At 40.5% G+C, this 19807-nt stretch overlaps 1 protein-coding gene across 1 annotated transcript; it reads left to right on the top strand.

Moving 5' to 3' along the window:
* The first annotated feature begins 5291 nt into the window (after positions 1 to 5291).
* LOC146189887 (uncharacterized) lies at positions 5292 to 19391 on the top strand. Its single transcript, XM_084605368.1, has 10 exons — positions 5292 to 5364; positions 8461 to 8507; positions 8978 to 9016; positions 9764 to 9802; positions 10952 to 11048; positions 12107 to 12240; positions 14850 to 14897; positions 16219 to 16254; positions 17906 to 18071; positions 19375 to 19391. Exons 1-10 carry the CDS (start codon positions 5292 to 5294, stop codon positions 19389 to 19391), a joined length of 696 nt encoding a protein of 231 aa, XP_084461494.1.
* Positions 19392 to 19807: the final 416 nt, after the last annotated feature.

Below are 19807 nucleotides of genomic sequence, written 5' to 3'. Positions count from 1 at the left end.
GTCCACATGAGAAAAGAAAGTATTGCCTTTATATTCCACTAGCTCCATATGTCATACTCTTTTTATCTTACGCAGGGATGGGTAGGCTAGTACTAGTTCAAAGCTGCCCGGATGTTATTTCAATAATTTTCTTATTTGCGTACATAACATCTGATAACCGTAGTCGATGCATGATTGGGGCACTTGTATTCTATCTCCCTTAAAGTGAATTGGAGTACCGTTCTTTTTGTGTTGAACCTCACGTTCTAATAGGTCGGACATATACTGACACTCGACTTAAGGAAACTGAAATTTGAATAGCTAAGCAAGCAGATGCAATTTAAGGGCATATGACAAGGCACACTCACAGTATAGGTTTAATCTGTTTTTTAAAAACAATATGACATAACGTAGGCACACCGGTGGTAATATTTGACATTTTATTCATAGGATGCACCAATTGCAACATTAGCAACGTTCTACATACTGCTCCAATTGGCATGCAACATGCAACATGCACCGTGCGACCTCCAACTAGTTTGCAGTAGCAGGTAAACGCATAGGGACAATGTTATTTGAACTGCTTTAAGGTTTGCCTTTAAGGAATAGGCAAATAATGTAACCCACCATCTCATGACACCCATTAAAACAAACTTGCACACCAATAAAACCTTGCGCAACTGAAATTGAATTCCAGTGCTGCCACAAAAATCTATGGAGTCGACTTTAGCTCCAAAAAAGACGCATCTTCTGAGATACTTCTTCTCCGTGATTAGTACTGCCAAAGACATATCGAGGAAAATCATCAAATACGGTCAAAACAGCTGCTCTAGCATATTTAAGAAATAACGAAGGCTAACTTGTTTAAAATGCAAGTGCTGCCTTAGCAAATATAAAAGCGTTTAAGAAAAAGAACACGACCTTGTTCAAAAATCTTGCAATCACTGATCGAATACATAGTTAGTACACAAAGTAGCAAAATCTGTATACTACAAATGACTCAGAATTCCAGAATCTCATTGTAGACAGCTAGACTACCAGAGAGTCGTCAAAAACTGCGAATATTAGATCAACTAACCTGAATCTGAACTTAGAGAATTAAGAGAAATGCACCTTCTTTTGTAATATCAAATAGAAATCCTGAAGGGTCAAGTGTGATATGAGCGACACTGTAGTGATGAACCGTGAAATTTAAATCACCTCGAATTCAGTAACGTACGTTGGCATCGTATGCGACGTTTTGCATAGAAATGAGGCCAACATATTTGAGATCAAATCAGCATCCGATCGCTAGAGCTAAACAGGCAGATGTGAAAGTGATCCAAATCGCATCGACTAGAAAATTCTACCTCCATCTTCACCGTCCATCAAGATTCAAGTTATCAATGGCAAAAATGTACATACAAAACAAATATACACACTAAATTATGTTAACTAGCCTGAAAATAGGCGCTCAAATTCAAAAGTTATCAATTGAACATACATGCATTAAAGCTCATGCTCAAACTAAAATCAGACGAACCGCTGCACACACATGGTAGCATTGTTTTGTTATTTTGAACGACAGGGTTTGTATACTTCTTCTTGCTGCAAGCATTCTCGCTACAACTTGTCGTGACTACATCCTGAATCCACATATGCACTGCGCCTTTCTGGCTAGTTCGATATGAAGGGTATCCAAAATAATCAGGAGCCTATAAGTACAAACATTGGAGGAACACGACACAATGGTCCCCTGCTTCCAGATACCTAACTTCAAAATATGCTCAAGTCCTTTAAATTCAGATTGTTAGCATGCCTCAACTCTAATGATATCTGCGTATTCATGCAGACAGCTGTTCGCCTTCGTATAATTGGCACCGTTTTACCCGGTACGCGTTTAGCACAAGCACTGCCGCATCACGAGAAATTCCAACGTTTGGTAGCCCATAAACTACAGTCCAGGCTTTCTTATTTACAACACTCCAGACTGAACACTCAGCCCCCAGCTTTTAATAAGAGCACTGTTCAATGTCACCAAGATGTTGACGAGACTCAAAATGGTCCTTTAGGAAGGATATATCATGCCAAAGGCATTGCATGACGGTACGCTCTCCTGCAGTTCACACCGGAAAAAGCGCTTCATAAAAACGTCGAGTTTCTCGCAGCTCCAGCGTAGCAAGCAAATGACCTTAGTGAAAAGGTACGGACCTAAGAGACGGGCCTGGTAAATTAACAACGGCACTGAAAAACCAAAGAAAGCACTAGTTGCCAGTTTTGGAGGCGGTCATCATACGGTAAATGTTGTGTTTCGTTTAGTTTCTCTGGGAGAAAACATAGGCTGACATTTTTGTTATATATTTTCCTACACACTTGGATACTCACCCGTTTCAGTGCACATAAAAATTTATTTCAATGCCAGCACTTTAAAGCTGTCAACAAGTAGGTTTGGACTTTACTGCTTACACAGCAGATGAAATATACGACTTACTCTGATTAATTATACGACTCACAGATTGTGCCATCCCAATGCGGTAAAGTTCTTTTGGAAAATTACTATCCGATTTGCGTCTTTTAGAGCTCGAATCAGTGTGCCTTTAATATATTTCGTTTTTGTTTTTTACACGAATGTTTTTCACCTGGGGCTTCATATGTTGGCTGGTATCTTACGCTATCGCGTCATACCGATCCAGGCGTCCTTGAAGCACCTTTCATTTCGCAACTTCCTCGAAAGCCGCACCACGCAGCCTACAGAAAGAAGCAGACGCAGTAAAACCAGGAATCGGCCAAGTTTCAAACAAAGGCTTTCGCCTTATCGCACTTTAGTGGTCCAAATTGGAGCACAAATATTTAAAAAGAGCCGCTAGGGCAGGAATCAACCCCGCCTCTTTGATATCAGCACTCACACCAGCCAGCTGCCGTGGTGGTTGTGTTGTTAGGCACCAAATTGATTAGAAACTAGTGGCATCGGCCCCAATTCTGTAGTCTTGATGGTGTAACAGCGCCACATATAGATTTACTTTTCGTTCTATTCTAGGTCAGTCAGATTAATACAATGTGTGTTGAAATTAGGGCTGAAACAGTGATACTTTATGCCCGTCAGCACGAGGCAGAACACAAAACACCAGTGCACGGAAATCACATCACCCAATAGAAAAACTTCCGAATAAAAGAAACTCAATCTATTGTTATTGCCAGTGATACGGCACTCGCAGAAGCTGTATGTTCTGGATTGGTGGAAAAATGTGCGTCGTCGGGCTTGTAATAACGAAAATGGTTTGGTTTGGTTTGGTGGGGTTTAACGTCCCAAAGCAACTCAGGCTATGAGAGACGCCGTAGTGGAGGACACCGGAAATTTCGACCGCCTGAGGTTCTTTAACGTGCGCTGACATCGCACAGCACACGGACGCCTTGCCTTTCGCCTCCATCGGAAAGCTGCCGCCGGGGCCGGGATTCGATCCCGCGTCCTTGGGAACAGTAGTCGAGCGTCGTAACCACTGCGCCACCCCGGCGGTGGAACGAAAATGATATCCAGTATTTAAAAGTTGCGTTTTTACCTGCATTGAACAGACAAAGCTACCGACTTAGAGATGTAAGCACCGCTAGATTACCACCCCTTTTTTTTCTGTAGCATTGGTCTCGGCAGGGTTGTTATTGAGACAGTGACAATTAGGTTGCGCATTGTTTTACCCGCTTCACGACCTACGACTTCCAAAGCAGCCAAATTCTATGCTGTTCCCCTGCAAGTATAGTCTGGAAAATTAGCGGGGCTTTGATAACTGGCTTGGTAGACGACAGTAATAGCTACAATTTGTTTTCACTAGCAGCACTCTGTTCAATAGCGACTTTGACACTTAAATTGCGCGGCATCTGTAACGTCGATAACATAGAATGTAATGCGTAATCACGCGAAAGCAAGAAATGCCGTTTACAAGGAATTACGATTACAAAGAAAGCGACACACGAAAAAAATGAAACCAGTAACAACGCCTTCCCTAACATTAGTAGAGCTGTGTAGCTTGTTAAAAATAAATGTCAGACACGGACAAATTTTAGTTTATGGGCGCCCACTAGAACTCTTACATGTAGTTGCGATTCAGGGGCGTGTATTTGTGAGAGCCTTGAAGAGAGAAAGTCGTCTGATAGCACCGCAATGTTTGCAGTGAAATCTGAGCTTTCGGATCAGCCACCTAGCAATCACATTGGAATGGTAAAATGAGCAAATAGTTGAACATAGTTATTATATACAGTTAGAAATAAATATATGATGGCAGCCTATTCGTTGCTTGCCGGACACGTAATCAGGCGTGTATCATCGCGGATTTCGCTTGGCGTCATACCTAGCTGTGATGCGCAGAGTATCTTTGTTGCCGGATATGAATCCGGATCCTGAAAACATACTGGACACAAGGCCTGTATATTTTTGCCAAGTTCGAGCAATTCTGTTCTACCACCTGACGTCATTTATCAAGCATGAAACTGAAAAATGTTACAAAAAACAAATAAAGTACCCATCATTCGCTTCTACGCATGGGTTCGCTGATCGACGCTTGTGTATGGCACTTACTCCTCCATTACCGTTCGACTGCCATGGTGTTCAGCAGGTGCGCTTGTGGTGCACCAGTTGCTGCTGTCTTCTCCTCTGCGATGGCCATATTTAGCTCTATCACGCTGATAGTTCATTTCGTACTGTTTTTCTTTCCTCGCAATACCGAGTCCTATACCTAGTGCTTCATAGTCTCATTAGGGAAGAGAAAAGAGTTCAGTTGTTTCATTAAAAAATAAGTTCAAATCAGAATTATAGCCAAGGTTTTGCTGTAAATATATATCCTGTACACATGCACACGTGTCGAAAACGGGAAAACCCAGGTATTTACAAACGTCCGGCTTCTGCGCAGGCTATACTTTTTACCGATAAACTTCCGTTTTTGTTCCGACCGGCGCACCGAAAGTAATGAAACAGGAAACGCGCAGTACAAAGCATATTTTTTAAGCTGTCAAGGAGCTTGTTCGTGACAAGTTTTCAGTATTCTACGACAAAATGAAGGCAGTGACATTAATAATTTTTAATGAGGAGTTCCAGGTGGGCGCGAACGTAGGATATAGTGTGCAACACTGTAAACCTTATATTTAAATGACCATGGGAAAAAAAAAACGCATATACTTCATTCTGTAAACAATGATTTCAGTAACGTCATATTCGAGTACCTTGTAATACTACTGGTGCTTGATTTTGCCTATAAAAAGCACCAAAGGTTCTGAGCCCAGATATTGTGGCAACTCATACCAATCTGCTCTCAGTCGCCCCTGCACGCCCGACAATAACCACAACCATGGTCTCTACCTACACCTTTGTCGCTGTTCTGGTCGTTGCGGCCGTGACTTCTGCGTCAGCTTCAGTGCCGAGTAAGTGCATATTCAATTTATTTTCTAGCTTTTCATTAAACTATAACCCCCTAAAACACTCCTTACCTCTGCTACTAAGCATAAGTATTTGTTCCTCGAAATATTTCGAACAGACCTGAGGAAAATGAGTTGGTTTCTTGTGAATGCTCTACAATGCACTCTCTGCTTTATGCAGGAACTCGGATACCTGTTAAAAAACGTGACGGTCATATTAAAATTAGTAAATGATTTTGGCCATTGAAAGAAGCACTATGGCAGTGTTACATTGATTTTAACGTTCCAAACTTACATCAGCTGTGACAAACACCATAGTGGGAGGATACGGGAGGATGCGCCAATTCTAAACGTCACCCAAATGTACTTTGCCACGTGTAGGAACAGCATACAAAAACTGACACCTATTCTTTGCCATCCCCTGAATACAGCAGCACAACGGCGATTCAAAGCACCTCCGCTGGTGCAGCAGCTTATTGCGTTCATCGACTTAAACACCAAGAAGAGACAAAATAAAATATCAGTCTCACGAACGACTGCAATATCAGTAGTTGTGGTAGGAGCCGATAAAGATAAACATTTGCAGCAAAAGATTTTGACTCCGTCTAATTACAAGACAATGCCTAACCACGTGCGGTCACTGTCTTTGTTTTCAGAAATGTAGACTTTATTTGCGAGTACAATAAAATTATACACTGGTACTATAAGGATGCTGCTTTATTTACGGAACCGACTACTGCTAGGCCTAGCAGTGGCAACAAAAAATTTTTATTTGCAATGCAACAAATCGAGTGGAAAGTGTTGCAAAATATTAAGCCTGCAGGAGGTAGCTGAGTAGTTGTGGTGTTCAACTAAACCCTGTTCATTCGTTGAACGCTGCGGATATGGCATGGCTTACGATGGGGGAGAAATGAAAATCGGCAGAATAATCTTCGCTTTATGAGAGGAACTTCGCAGGCTTCTATAATTTCATCTATTCATAGCACAGCGGTTTATTCTGGAGGCCAGCAGAAGGGTAGGTCTATCGTTCAGACGCAATGTTTGGGATTGTTTTCCCTCAACTAGGTCATCAGGAGCACCTTAAAGTTTTCTGCACCTATAGATAGTTTTTACGTAATGCGGAATTAAGGAGGAGCTTAAAAGTGTAAAAAATCCAGTTATCCGGGATTTTTGTACATAATAACATATCCTGTATATCCAAATTATTCTAGCTTATCAAAACAGCGTGCGTACTAGCCTACCGAGCTGAGTCGGCATGTAGTGACTCCGCTTTATCATTAACTCCAGTCTTAAAACCTGCTTAATTCATGCCTTTAAATGTTGTAAGTCAATCCAGGAACATTGAATAAAAATAAAGAAAATGTGCACGCTTTTTTTCTTGCTAGCGGTGCATTTCATGACCTTTTGCCTGAGGTGGAAGTATTTGTACGATGGGAAGTAGAACCAGTGGCAGATAGAGGGATAGAGAGGTTACAGCTACATATTGAATGCAGAGATCAGTTTGCTATGTCATGCTCAAAGTGAATCAGTGTTGTGATGTTTCGAGGGCCGTTTCTTCTTCCTAACCGACCTTAAATATGGGTGTGAAAAAGAGCTAATTATTAAAATGCTGCAAAAGGTTCAACCTGGTGATACGAAAATCGCCTCAACATTCTTCACCTCTCGCCTATCATCGAGCGCTAAAACCCTCCTTTAGAATAAAGATGATGCTTGCAATTTTGTTCACCAATTTAGTTTCGCTAAAATGTTCCTAACACACCACATCACAGACTTTATTTCGCAGTATTCAGGTTTCCGAACGAGAAGTTTTTCTGGCTTCCGATAACGCAATCAAGACATGTCCCCACGTCCTCTTCGGCTAATCGGTAGGAGAATATATGGAGAGCAACTTTCATCAATACCGGCCACCTTTCGATTTTTTTTTTTTGTGAACAGTGCAGCGTATATACTTATCTATAAACGTGTGGCCTTTTCTCACTTGCGTGCATCGAGAGCTAATATATTTGAAGTTTCTCTTAAAATATCTTAGGATATTTCTACTCATTCATATCCACAACCTTAAGCACGTTTTGAGCCACAGATTTGAGCTTTAAAGAAGAATTAGAATGCAAGGGTCAGTGATCAGTTATTCTGCCATTGGCGGGAATGTTATTTTTTTGCTGTTACGCACACTATCCCCAGCATGTCATTGAGTCTATAAACTCAATTCCTATTTTTGTTTTCATGTTTGCGATACTCTCGTTATTCCTACATTTCTGCTCTAACAACCAAGTAACATGATGAGAAATTAACACTACAGTCGTTAAATATAATCTGGAATATTATATGCATCAACATTACTCTCTAGTGCAAAAAATGACTTGCAGAATCAAATCCCAAACAACAGAATATAATGCGAGTACCTCAAAAGATTTCGTCATGCTAACGATTATCCCTTTTACAGTAGCACCTCGGGGCAGGCATCGTTTTCTTTAAATCACAAAATTATTTCCATGCGGCATTTGTCCAAAATGAATCCTAGCCCACAACATGTATTTGATGCCCGCATGATAATAACGTTAACAAAATCCATGAATAGATATGGCAGGGCAACCTATGTCTACGTTCTGTAATAATCGATGCGACCTGATGTGTTTTGGATCCATTCGACCTTTTATAAGGGGCAACATTTAATGCTACGAGGTCAATGACCCACCCGTCCATGCCGAAGGCTACTACTGTTGTGGATTAATCCTGTCTCGCAATTTCGGCATTCAGCTATGTGCTTATTTAGTCTGAGGTAGCCTAAGGACTGGCCTCTGGCCGAAAGAATTGGATTATGAATGCTAACAGAATATGTCAACGGGTTTCATTTAGAGCGTAAAATTATATTAAACGCATGTGCATATCTTTCTCCTTTTTCTTTTAACGTGAGTTTATGCGAAGGGCGCTTTTTCTCATCTGTGCAATTGAACACTAAACATTTTTCGAAATCGGCAAAGATTGCAATAGAAGAGTATATTAAGGCAGTCAATAATGAAGACGCCAGATGTCTTTGCAACCGTGCCTTAGCGCAAATACACAATTTAAATTTCAACGACGTGAATATTTTCGTGTTTGCAGCTTCTTGCGTCAACATTACCCTGAGCAATATCCTCAACATTGGAAATGTAAGTCTCACATTCACACTGTTTTTAAGGTGTTTCCTTTCGACAACTCATGAACAATTTGCAGTACCAATAACTCATTGTTTACTTTAGAAGCTCCTTTATTTGTTGACCTTACAAAACGTCTCGGTTTCATCGTGCAAAATGAAGCCTCATAAGTTCACAATTGAACAGTGGCAGTGAGAAAAATTGACTGAAAAAGAAATATAAACCAATAATGCATATTCAAGTAACGACACTCAACAGCTTCTCAAACTCCTCAAAAGAATCAGCAGAAGGGCCAGATTTAGTTTTTAAAAAATCATCATGTTGAATCTTACCGGATAGCAACCACAGTGGCGCCAAACGAAATATCAGCGTCAAGGCCTTTCTGTCCAAGCATCCAGATAAAGAATAATCTATACAATGTTTGTCGTTTTGCACTCTCCGTAATTAATATTTTGTATGTTTTCTATTTTCCGCCCCTATGTTAGTGCGTTGGAAGTTCTACCAACTTCTGCGGCAGCACAACTGTAAGTACTTGTTTTTTGTTCCTTTAGTTTCTTGTATTCAACCAACGTCCTTCAAACTTTTCAATGCATATTCTTGCTTATTTTCTACGAGCGGTTTGCGAGTCACTCAAGTTGATCAGTACTAAAATTAGTTTGTGTAAATACTCGCTTTGCAATGCCATTGTATATAAGAATTACAATACAGTTTTAAGTAAAGCTACTTTCTCTAGTTGAGAAACTACTGTGCGAATATCGCCTAAATTTTCCTTTCTGGTCAAACAGCCTTCTCTAAATTGGGGGGCTGTTTATTTGTCTGTTTAAAACCTTGCGAATTCAGATCCTGATGTGCCTAAAATTGTAGAAAGCAGCTACTTAAGACACAGTGAAGATTTCACAAGATTTATTGTGTTGCACGTCGTTGTAAAGCTTCAGTGCTCTTGGTGTGCACTATTTCTATCAGGAGAAACTCATGCCTGAACGCTGGCGGTAATAATGCTAATCAGGTGGCGTGTACGATTACTGTCACCTCTAAAAGCTGCAGTAACTTAGAAGCCAGTATTGTTTTGTATTCTATTTTAGTTCAAGCGAATGGTATTGGGTGCCACGATAGTTGGGTGCCACAGATGACCAATTTGTTTGTAAAGGAATGTATTTTTTTTTTCAAACGCAATTTTTGAACAAATGAATTTTTTTAAGTAGTATAGCGTTAAATAGATATATTCCATGCTATCACCTGTAATAAATCGCCTTTTGGTGCTTTGTTTCCAGACAAGTGGCGCCACCCAAGGTATCATCAAGATCACCAACGTATGTATATTCGCCCTTGCTAAGTTGCATTTGGCTAAGACATATCGTCAGGCTGCATTTTTGGTCTGTAGGGTGGGTTAGGTCAGCGCTTTGTTGTTGTTTTTTTCTCGCGCTCCATGACACTGTTTTTCCCGTACGTAAAATATTAATTAATATAAAAATAAACGATTTTCCTTCATTATCAAGAGTCTGTGGAAAGAATGATGCTTATCCAAATGGCCAGCTATCACTGCCAAAGGCGCTTCGTGTAAAATGACCAGCTATCATTTCCGAAGGCGCTTTATAACAACTAGTGCGCTCTCCGCCTGCTGTAATAGTATACGAGTTCGTCGCAGACACGGAGCCGCATGGATCAGGGAGGGATAGATTATTACCAGTGCCTCATTTCAGAGCGAAATGGAGAGCTCTTTATAAAGTGTTCTCAATGCTTTGTTCTCAAAGAGCGAAGCTAAGCAATAACATTTGTTGATGACAATCTGTATATCCACGGGCTAACGCTAGAAATACGGCACAGTTCGCTTAATGGCACTCATGGTGTGAGCCCTTCCGGTAATCCGGTGAGCCCTTACCGTGCCAAAAGATACAGGATTGAAACCCGGCCCTGGCGGCCGGTTGTCTACGGAGGTGAAAAGCTAGGCGTACGTGCGCTGTACGATGTAAGCGCACGTTAAAGAACCCCTATTGGTGAAAATTCTAGGAACCCTCCAATGCGGCGTCTGTCATTGCCTGAGCCACTTTAGGACGTTACACCAAATAAACCAAACCATTCATTCCTCACCGAATTGCAGGCTTGCAATGTAGTGAAAGGTCTAGTCCATTCAACAAGCGCTTTCCCCATATTTCTGTTAAAATTCATGTGAGTTACATATGGATGTAAAATATGGCCAATGAAGATTATGTGTTCGTCACTGCAGGTCCTGGAATATGAGTTAAGCCGCTGTTTTGGGGCTTCTGGCTACGTTGCTTCCGTGTTCGACCACAATACCCAGTAAATGCATGGAGCGTTTAGCTAAATAAAGCAAGTAAATAGTGTGCAGTATATTCTTCTTTATTAGAGGATTTGCTTCTTGTTTTCGTAAATACACGGACACTGAATTCTTTACACTTTGTTTTTACCCTGGGAAGTCAAAAAAAGATATTTTCTTGCAGTGCCTTATACAAGGAATCTACCAGAGTGGCTCCCCGCAAGGAATCCTCAGTGCACTGGCGCCTCTGCTTTTGATTATTGCGAACCGAGACATTCCAAGTGAGAATACCCGATTTGTTTTACATTTTAACATTGTTCCAAGCTGGCTGTTTGGATCACTGGTTTTCTTCCTGTATGCGCACCAAATGAAAATATCACACTAAGTACGATCATTTTCATAATTAGCCTTTATTTAAACATTTATTGATATATTTACATACTTATGTTAACTGCAGGTATTTACTACGAACGTCCTTAAAACGCTATTATGTCTTGCGCACAGAAGGATTAGCAATTTACTCAATACTGCACTAACTTTGAGTAACAATATTACAGTGCAAACATAATGTTTACTGTAATAAAAGAAGCTCGATATATAATCAATATCGCGAGCAATGCTGTAATGGCGGCTAGTTGGGTTTCCATCATCATGTAGGCGCGCTGAACTTTAACTCGAGAAATTTGAGTAACACAAGACAAGACTGGTGCGTGTGCGAACTTTCAACTGTTTATTACAAGTACTTCTCTCCTTATATGCACGCATACAAAGAAAATATGTACGAACACGTTGTCAGAAACAAGTTTAAAAGTGCAATTCATCAACCCCTAACACCTGAAGCAGTGTTAATGAATTGTCTCGAGTTAATGTTCAGCACTCCTACATGATGATATAATTAATATGTCGGCAATTATATTGTGCAGGGAAGCAACTGAAGACTGTCTTTACCAAGTTCCCACTAGGTTGCTAAATATTTCCAGCAGCCTATATCTTGAACCTCCTAAAAATGTTGAGCAATCGAAGATATGCGGGATCAGATGACTCTTAAAAGAGGCACCAGATAATATATGGTCGGTTCCTGTGAGTAACGTAGTCTTAGACATTGTTTTTTTTTAGCATTTACTTGAAGAGGAGGACATTTTTCTTTATGCAAGGAGGTAATTTTTGTTTTAAATGTTATTCCTGCCACTAGATGTCTAACGGTGTCAAATTTAGTGAGCTCAATTTTAGTGAACATTGTTTCCACGCGAATGCAAGGAATTAAAGAAGCAGACATATTTAGCAATTATTATTTTTCCTCGTACCTTTTTGGTTCAACACACCACATGCAACTTTGCAGTCGGCGTAAATCTTGGAATGCTCGGAAACTACCAGCTCTGCAATTCGACAGGCTGCCTTGGCTTCCTCATCAAGAACGACTCGTGCCTTGGCTCGATCAACATTGGGCTGCCTGCCGTTGGGAATCTTAGCGCGGTGAATACCTCTTGCTGGAATGCCTGAAAATTTACTAAAGTTTCTCAAGAGTTATACTTAAGTTATACTTATCCAAATAATCATTACCGACATTCTTATTCAAAACGCCGCAAGATTAATCGATTGAGCACCTTTCGGTAGAAAAAAAACGTCCTTGTTAAACCTCTACCCACGCCATCTGCGAGCTTTATAATTTCACTTGATTTTGATGACGTTTACATTTATATTTCTATCGCAATTATTGATGGTGAGTCAACCGCAGAAATAAAAAGCTGGGTAGACAACTAGGCTCAGTCTTTCAGTGCACGAAAAGACAGCGTTACCGCCTGGCGTCTGTTGACGCACTGCAGGATCCTCGTTCGCACACACTTCTCATCGGTGTGTACTTTGCCAATCTCTTAATTTCTAATCCCTTGTTGGTGTCCCTCCAGTCTCACTAATGCTCATTAGATCACATGACATAAACATAAATCGCCACTTTAACCAAAGACAAACGAAGACTAGAGTTACCGTGTATCGCTCACAATCTAAGAAACCCAGTTCCAAATTTCACATCGCTCCCATTCCAAACTTCTTTGGCGTCAGTGATCGTTTTTCTTATCTAATGTCTCAATTACGCTAAAATCATGTTTAAAACTTGTAATCGCAATTTATGTGTCCTAACATATGTTTATACTTCATTTTGTATTCACGTTTTCCACGTGTGACGTTACATCTTTTCCACAAATCCGGATTTTGTAACCATTCCGCTAACGCCGACACCGCTATGCATTCAGCTGAATGTGACCCTTAAAAGTATCGAGTTGCAAGACTCTTATTCATAATCCCTTCTGAAGCTTTAGGCAGAATACTGTAATTGCTCAGTTCATCGTGTGCTTGTCTACAGCCTTTGACTAGATTATTGTCACTTTTTTACGCATTTGGAAACATAAATGCGAGCACCACATCAGGTGTGGACGGAATACACCTGCCGGCAATCTTCGGTGCGCGTTTCAGGTCACTTCGGTTGTCCATTCTATTGCATAATTTTATGAGAACACCTTCAATAACATTTGAACTCACAGTTCATAGCTAATATTAAAACATGAACATGGACACTTAGAAAAAAAGGACACAATAGATTCTGCGCAAAGTGGGACTAACCACAACAAGGGAAGAGGACCTCTCTAAATGGCTCACAGACAACGACAAGAGTGGGAGCCTGCTCCGGTTCCTTACCGAATATAATTTACATGAGTTCCTATAATATGCCTTATGGCAAGCTTGGTTAAAAAAGAAAAAGAAAAAGAAAAAAAAGCAAGCGCTCACTTCCAGTTTTTCGTCCCTCTACGAAGAAAATAGATAGAGCAGAGAAAATTGTTTTAAAAACCATAAAAACACTAATGCCACAAAGAGACAAAAAATAAAAAACAAAAAATACAGAAAGATAGAAAAAAATGTACAAATATATAAAAATATTCATGAAAAGAAGAAAAACTGGCATACACGCTGTAGACTAGCATCCAGGTGACCGACACAGCAAAGCCCTGCGTCCGCAACGAACAGTCCCACAATGAACATCACTTAGTCCTCATTTTGAATCTATGCCAGATTTTTGTCTTTGCTTTAGTGTGTAGTGTCGGTTACTTTTATTTGATTTTTATTTGTTTTTGTTGAAATATAATTTTTTGTAATTATTTGTGAAATTGTGTTTTTCCAGTTCTCTACATTGTTTTTCTCTGTGTATTTGTTTCCTGAAGTTAAGAAAAAGTTGAAGTGAACACTTGTGATGTCCTTATATTCTCTCTATGTCAGAGCCTATTCGTTCCAGTTAGCTACGTATGCCTACCAACTCAGCCATATGTCTGCGTTGAAACTCGGGGCATCATGAAATCTTTACGCAAGCAAAATCTGCATAGAGTATTTGTGTATTTCTCAAAGCTATGATGGACCATGATTAGCATTAGCAGCTTAAGCCAGACGCAGAACAATGGCCCCTCCCGTACATCAACAAATACTCTGAACTTGCTCCAGGCATAATGTGACTGAGAACAATGTACAACCGTACAGACGATGAAATCCAGAGAAAGTTCGTCCAAATTTTGCAAAGAAGCACAATCATGCATCAGTAAATATAAATCAATCAACCAATTCGATACAGCCGGATCGCATTTATAACTCGTTAAATTGAGGGACGAGCCTATCGATTTATGAATATACCAAAGATAACTATTACCTTCTCTACTCCAGCTGTTTAACGGCCGAAAACTTTCTCATTCAGTGTACTTTTTCGTTTGCGGATCCAACCCATTTTAAAATTTCTCAGTAAATTGAGAATTCCTTAACTCCAGATTCTCCCATTCAAACCTCCTGGGGTGCACAAATAGGACGTACGAGCTAGCAAACACATTGAACTGATCGACCACACCATGTAAAACGGCAGTGGCTTTTGGTCTAAGAAGCCCCTTTAAAATGTTTTTACATTTTTTTCCATAATGTTCTATCCCTCGCTTGCTTTTTGCCAAGAATAAGACTTTAGAGTAAGGTGCAACAGAAGTGTTTCCCGTAATTACATTTGTTTTGCCAAGTTCTTTTTGTTTCGAAACAGTTCAGAATTTTTTTGTTGGCAGTGTGCTGGAGACACGGCTATGATGTGCACGGCTGGATCCCCTACCACTGTAAGTTTCGCTGTTACCGTGACTTCAAATTTGCCCTCGAAAGCTGTCTTACTGTGCTTGTGTGACTTGTAATTACGTTGTAACTAAGAAAAATAGATTTTACAGATCCAGAGGAAATAAAACGTTTATGACAGAATGTAAAATAACCAATGCTTCTTCTGTGTATTAGGTTACGCCTGGGTGCTTAGGAAACCGCATATAGCATGGGAAAGCATTTGCCCAGCGGAATTAGGTTCGTCAAAAAAATCCGGAGGCATGTCATTGTTTTGCGTTGTTGTGTAGCTTCAAGTCAGATCCTCATGTGTTTCATCGCGTCCTGGGTTAAATATAGGGAAATCCAGAGAAGTGCCGCGTCCAAAATTTTATTTTTGGTTTTACAGAGACAAAGAAAAATGATTAGATTTTCGTCACTAATATTTAGCATTGGGGACGAGGACTATCAAGCAGGTCTACATAACATTTCTCGAAAGGGCATTTCTAAAATAACTATTTTAGCTTATTTTACTATCTGGTGAGAGCGGCAGATGAGAGGTAATGCTTTAAGAGAAATATAAATTGTCAATTGCCGAGATGCTAATTGTTCAACATTTTTATTCCCCGTGTCTGGGGACCAGGTCTGCCGTTTTTTATCGATTCATGCGGTGGAGGCTGAAGTTTTCGGATTTATAGGTCATGAAATGGTTCCGTTTCTTGTAATCTCACTTAGAGCTTATGCACCTGTTGACATGTCCATTCACATATATGCAAATCGCTTGAAACGTTGATCCCAGATGCGATCCAAGGGACCGTGTTCAGTGTAATGGTATCTGGCTTTGTGGAAATCAGAGCCTGTAAGTCGGGTAACAATATTATGGTGCGCGTGCAAATCTATAAAGATATAAATGATTAATTATAAAGAAGGCAAACATCAAACAGAGCAAGTATCCGGCAGTTACAGTGTTCATGAGCATTCATTTAGTGCCTTTGCGAAAATAAAATAAGGGAATGCGAAGCCTGTCAATGAAGGCCTCATTTTAAAGACAAGTCTGCCTCGAGTACGTGCGAAGGTTTAAGCAGCTCCAATGGAGCCTTCGCCAGGTTTACGTATGAATTACGACATTTTGTGGTGAGGGCACATATCTGAAGAAGCAGAGGATGACGAAATGAGCACTCCTATATCGACTCTCTTGTTGTGTCTGTGTCTTGACTGCGTTACAATATGTCATCGTGCTTTTACCGTTAGTAAGGTGATAAGGTCCACACTGTGTCTTCCCGCAAATACAACGAGTGCTGAATACTGTTTCCCATTCTTTGACATCATGTGTGTTTTATTTTGTTTCAGACCAACATGATTCAGTCTACGGTGGAAGCCATTGGTGTAAGTAAACTGAACATTTTGCACAGTTGAGCAATATTTAAATTTCTAGAAACTTACTTCTTGCTACCCGATTCCAAAAAGATCTAATACTCTACGGAAATAACAAGGAGTTTTGTGGTAGTTGCAAGTTTTTCTCTCTTTTCGCGTTAACACTACCGTTTTTCTTAATGAGTCAATGTGGAAACAAACCTAACAACAGCAAATATTTGTATGTCACGTAATCAGCCAAGTAACCGGAGAATGCCTTCGAAAATTTTTTTTAAGTGATTGCAGGCGAATTATTTTTGTGCCAATTTTCGTGCTTAAAATATTTTTTTTTCAAAAATTATTAGCCTTTCAGATGACTCGGCAATTTACAGTGCAAATGCTCCGTTCTGTTTAGTTCAGCCGTTTAGTCATTTCCGACTCTTCGCGGCCCTATGGACCATATCACGCCCCGCTTTCCGATCTCTCACTATCTTCCTAACATCACACAACTTCATCTGCAGCGCCTCGAGGATGCCCACAGCGTTCGCTGCCTACCCCTTCTCCGGTGACCCTCAACCTTTCCCAACATCAAATCTCTCTCTAGCGACTCCTCTCATCTCATCAGATGCTAGGCATAAGTAAAAACTGTGCATTTGTAACACCGCATTACTTGGTGAAAGCAAGATAAGAATAAGCTTTAATCTTTAACAGCCTTCTATATAAACCTGAGTAAATGAGCATGTTTCCTCTGCGTGCACAATTTTCCGACATTTTCTTTTCTGTATCTTGCATCATCTCAGGGGGCTTGGCCTAGAATAACGTGAAATAAATTTAGTCTTGGAAATAATACAGAGTAAATTCAAACAGATACAAACATTGTACATATAATTTCGTGTATGCATGCGACATTTTGTCTTTCTGTGACTGAAACGAGTGTATAAAATGTTCTGCAAAAAAGCTATATTTTATCCCAAAACAGGAATTTAAGAAAACGCAGAAAGGTCCAGTCAAAACGCTCTGTTTCGACACAGACATTTTTGTTGTTCCGTATATCAGCTCTTTGGAGTGTGAAAAGGCGTATTCGGCCTTGATAGGCAAGAGCAACAAGCCTACCTGCCTGCACAAACATGAAAATGGGGCGACGGTATGATTTGGCGCATTACAAGAGTGAAGATGCATCGGAACTGCATCTGTCATATCCACCGCGAAGATTTTGAATCAGTTTCTTAATACTTCCCCGACCATTTCCTGCTGTCATTTCGTTCTCGTGTGGATAAGAGGAACTACCAATGCTGCTGAAACTACAAAATAAATACCAATATTAAAAAAATGAAGCTTTTGCACGTAGCTTTTTAGGCGTTATATTTTACGCAGAGGGATAAAGAAAGCTCGCATGTCCCCTGTAAAACGAAACTTTGGCCTTTAGCAGTCAAGTAATTATCCAGCTAACAGGTGTTCACTAAGCATGGCCGAAATACAGTAAGCTTATATAGAATGATTATGGGCTTCTGAAACATTATTAAGCCTTCTCATAGACATGGTGGGAAGGTGGGCTACGTGCATATAAATTTGAAATACTATGTCTGGAATAGAAAAATTCTTCCAGTGACTTTATGTCGATGCCCTCTTAGCTCCTTCTTTTGAAGACTTCCAACCGCCGTGTCTTGATGTTGTTTACCTGCAGTGCATCCTGAGACAACTTCCCGCAGACCAGTTTCTCACTGTTCTTCGAGGAATTGTCTGCCAGCTGATCAAGGCCATTAACCAAGCCACACAGGGAAATGCCGCGCTCCAGCTAACTTTCGGCGTGTTCAGCGCCGCTATCCTCGCCTCTGTGCCTGGCGTCGTGTGTGAGTGTGCCGTATAATACTCTATAGGAAACGACTGCGACTCATGAACTACCATGTCTTTTGAAACTCAGCATGTCCCGCATATTAACCTTCTTTTGGTGAGGTTGGAAACAATATTTTAGATGACTAACCCTTCTCACATTCTCTGATTGTATACTATGTTGTCTCGTGCGTGTCACAACTTATCGAAAATTCGTTTGTGCAGTCAAAATGTGGTGGCAAAATTGGTAGCGAAGTTTATAAAGTAAGGTTTAGTATACCTCAGCGCGAATAATTATCACTACCACCGCTTGCATTGGTCTAGCATTGATTTGGCTTGCTTCGCTAGGCATTCTGTTATTGAGCCGTAGCAGGTTTCTTCGCGTTCTTCCTGTGATCCGTTAACTCCCACTCCAACCTTTTTCTTTCTCACTGTAGTTTACTTTGACGCTCTAAGCAATACCTTGCGTCAGCAAAACCTGAAGAGCCCGATTTAGTGGTCATAGAATTCCGACAAAGAAGACAGAACCTGTTCATACTAAGTAATCTGAGCTATGGTGACTGATTGCCTGTTAGAGCTATAAACACATGAAGAAATCCGGCCGAATTTTTCAGCAATCGTGGGCATGTGGTGTCAGCGTCGTCCTCTATACGCTTCACTTGGAAGCCAGGCAATGCATTTCGATGCCGCATTACATGAATATCATATCACCGATTCAGGACTTTAATGCCACTTGGCCAGAGGAGATAAGGGAGATGATGGCGACCACACTCAAGTGGAGCATGATTTGTGTGAGGGCTAAAACAACAACAACGACTGAAAGTTTAACACGTGAAGAAACCAGCTACAAAGGTGGCAGAGAGAGAGAGAGAAAACTTTATATAATACAAAAAAGAAAAAAAAGGTGGCAACGTTGAATACAGAAAGTACGTTTCGATGGCCCAATGGTTTAACGCATTGGTTAACGAAGTTTATCTCTCTGTGGACTGGGCTGGAAGCTTTCTGGCGGCTGAGATATCTTTCATTGCGACCGCGCTCGCAAAGCTTAAATGTGAAATCATCGATGGTCCAGTATATATGCATAAGCTTTTCGCGAAAAGGCTTATAATGTGGTATTGCACTAAAACACTCCAGTGTGGGTTTTTTGTAACTTGTAATTTCTAGTTCTAGTCAAGAGTAATACAAAATTTCCAAGCAGGGATGCGCCTCATGCTGTTTATTTTTTCTTGTCATAAAAACTGCTAGGGCGAAAGCATGCGCGCCAAGCTAGTTGCTCTTGTTTCTGTGGTATCTGATGGCGTTTGCACCTCTTTTTCCTTCCAGGCCCATTGTCAGGTTAAAAAATACAGCAGCGAGCCTACAGCGAGGTGGATGGCAATAGCGTTCATCTTGTTGCTTTATTCCACGCCTCTGTGCTTTACCGAAAGAACAAAACTAGAATGTAGTTGTGGGAATTTATTCAATAAACACTGCTTGCTTTTATTCCAGCATTTTATGTTATGTTTTGATCAGACGTTTGCATTTATGGTCATTTTGACAGCTTGTATTATCCACCTGAGGTTCTGTTTTTGCTAACTACATACTGCATTCTAGTGCTCAGTACAAATTGACCAAATAAAACTCGACAGAAGCAGTGGTGAAAATGAAAATGAAATACGTGTCAGTGTCAAAGGTGAAAATGAAATACGCTCTGACACTGACATTGTGGTTCACAGGAACCAAAAGTGAGGACCATTGCACCGAAATATTTATGCAA

Source organism: Amblyomma maculatum, chromosome 5 (genome assembly GCF_055883805.1).
Source record: "Amblyomma maculatum isolate TAMU_Amacu chromosome 5, ASM5588380v1, whole genome shotgun sequence".
Lineage (NCBI taxonomy): Eukaryota > Metazoa > Arthropoda > Arachnida > Ixodida > Ixodidae > Amblyomma > Amblyomma maculatum.
This window is presented reverse-complemented; position numbering and strand designations above follow the sequence as displayed.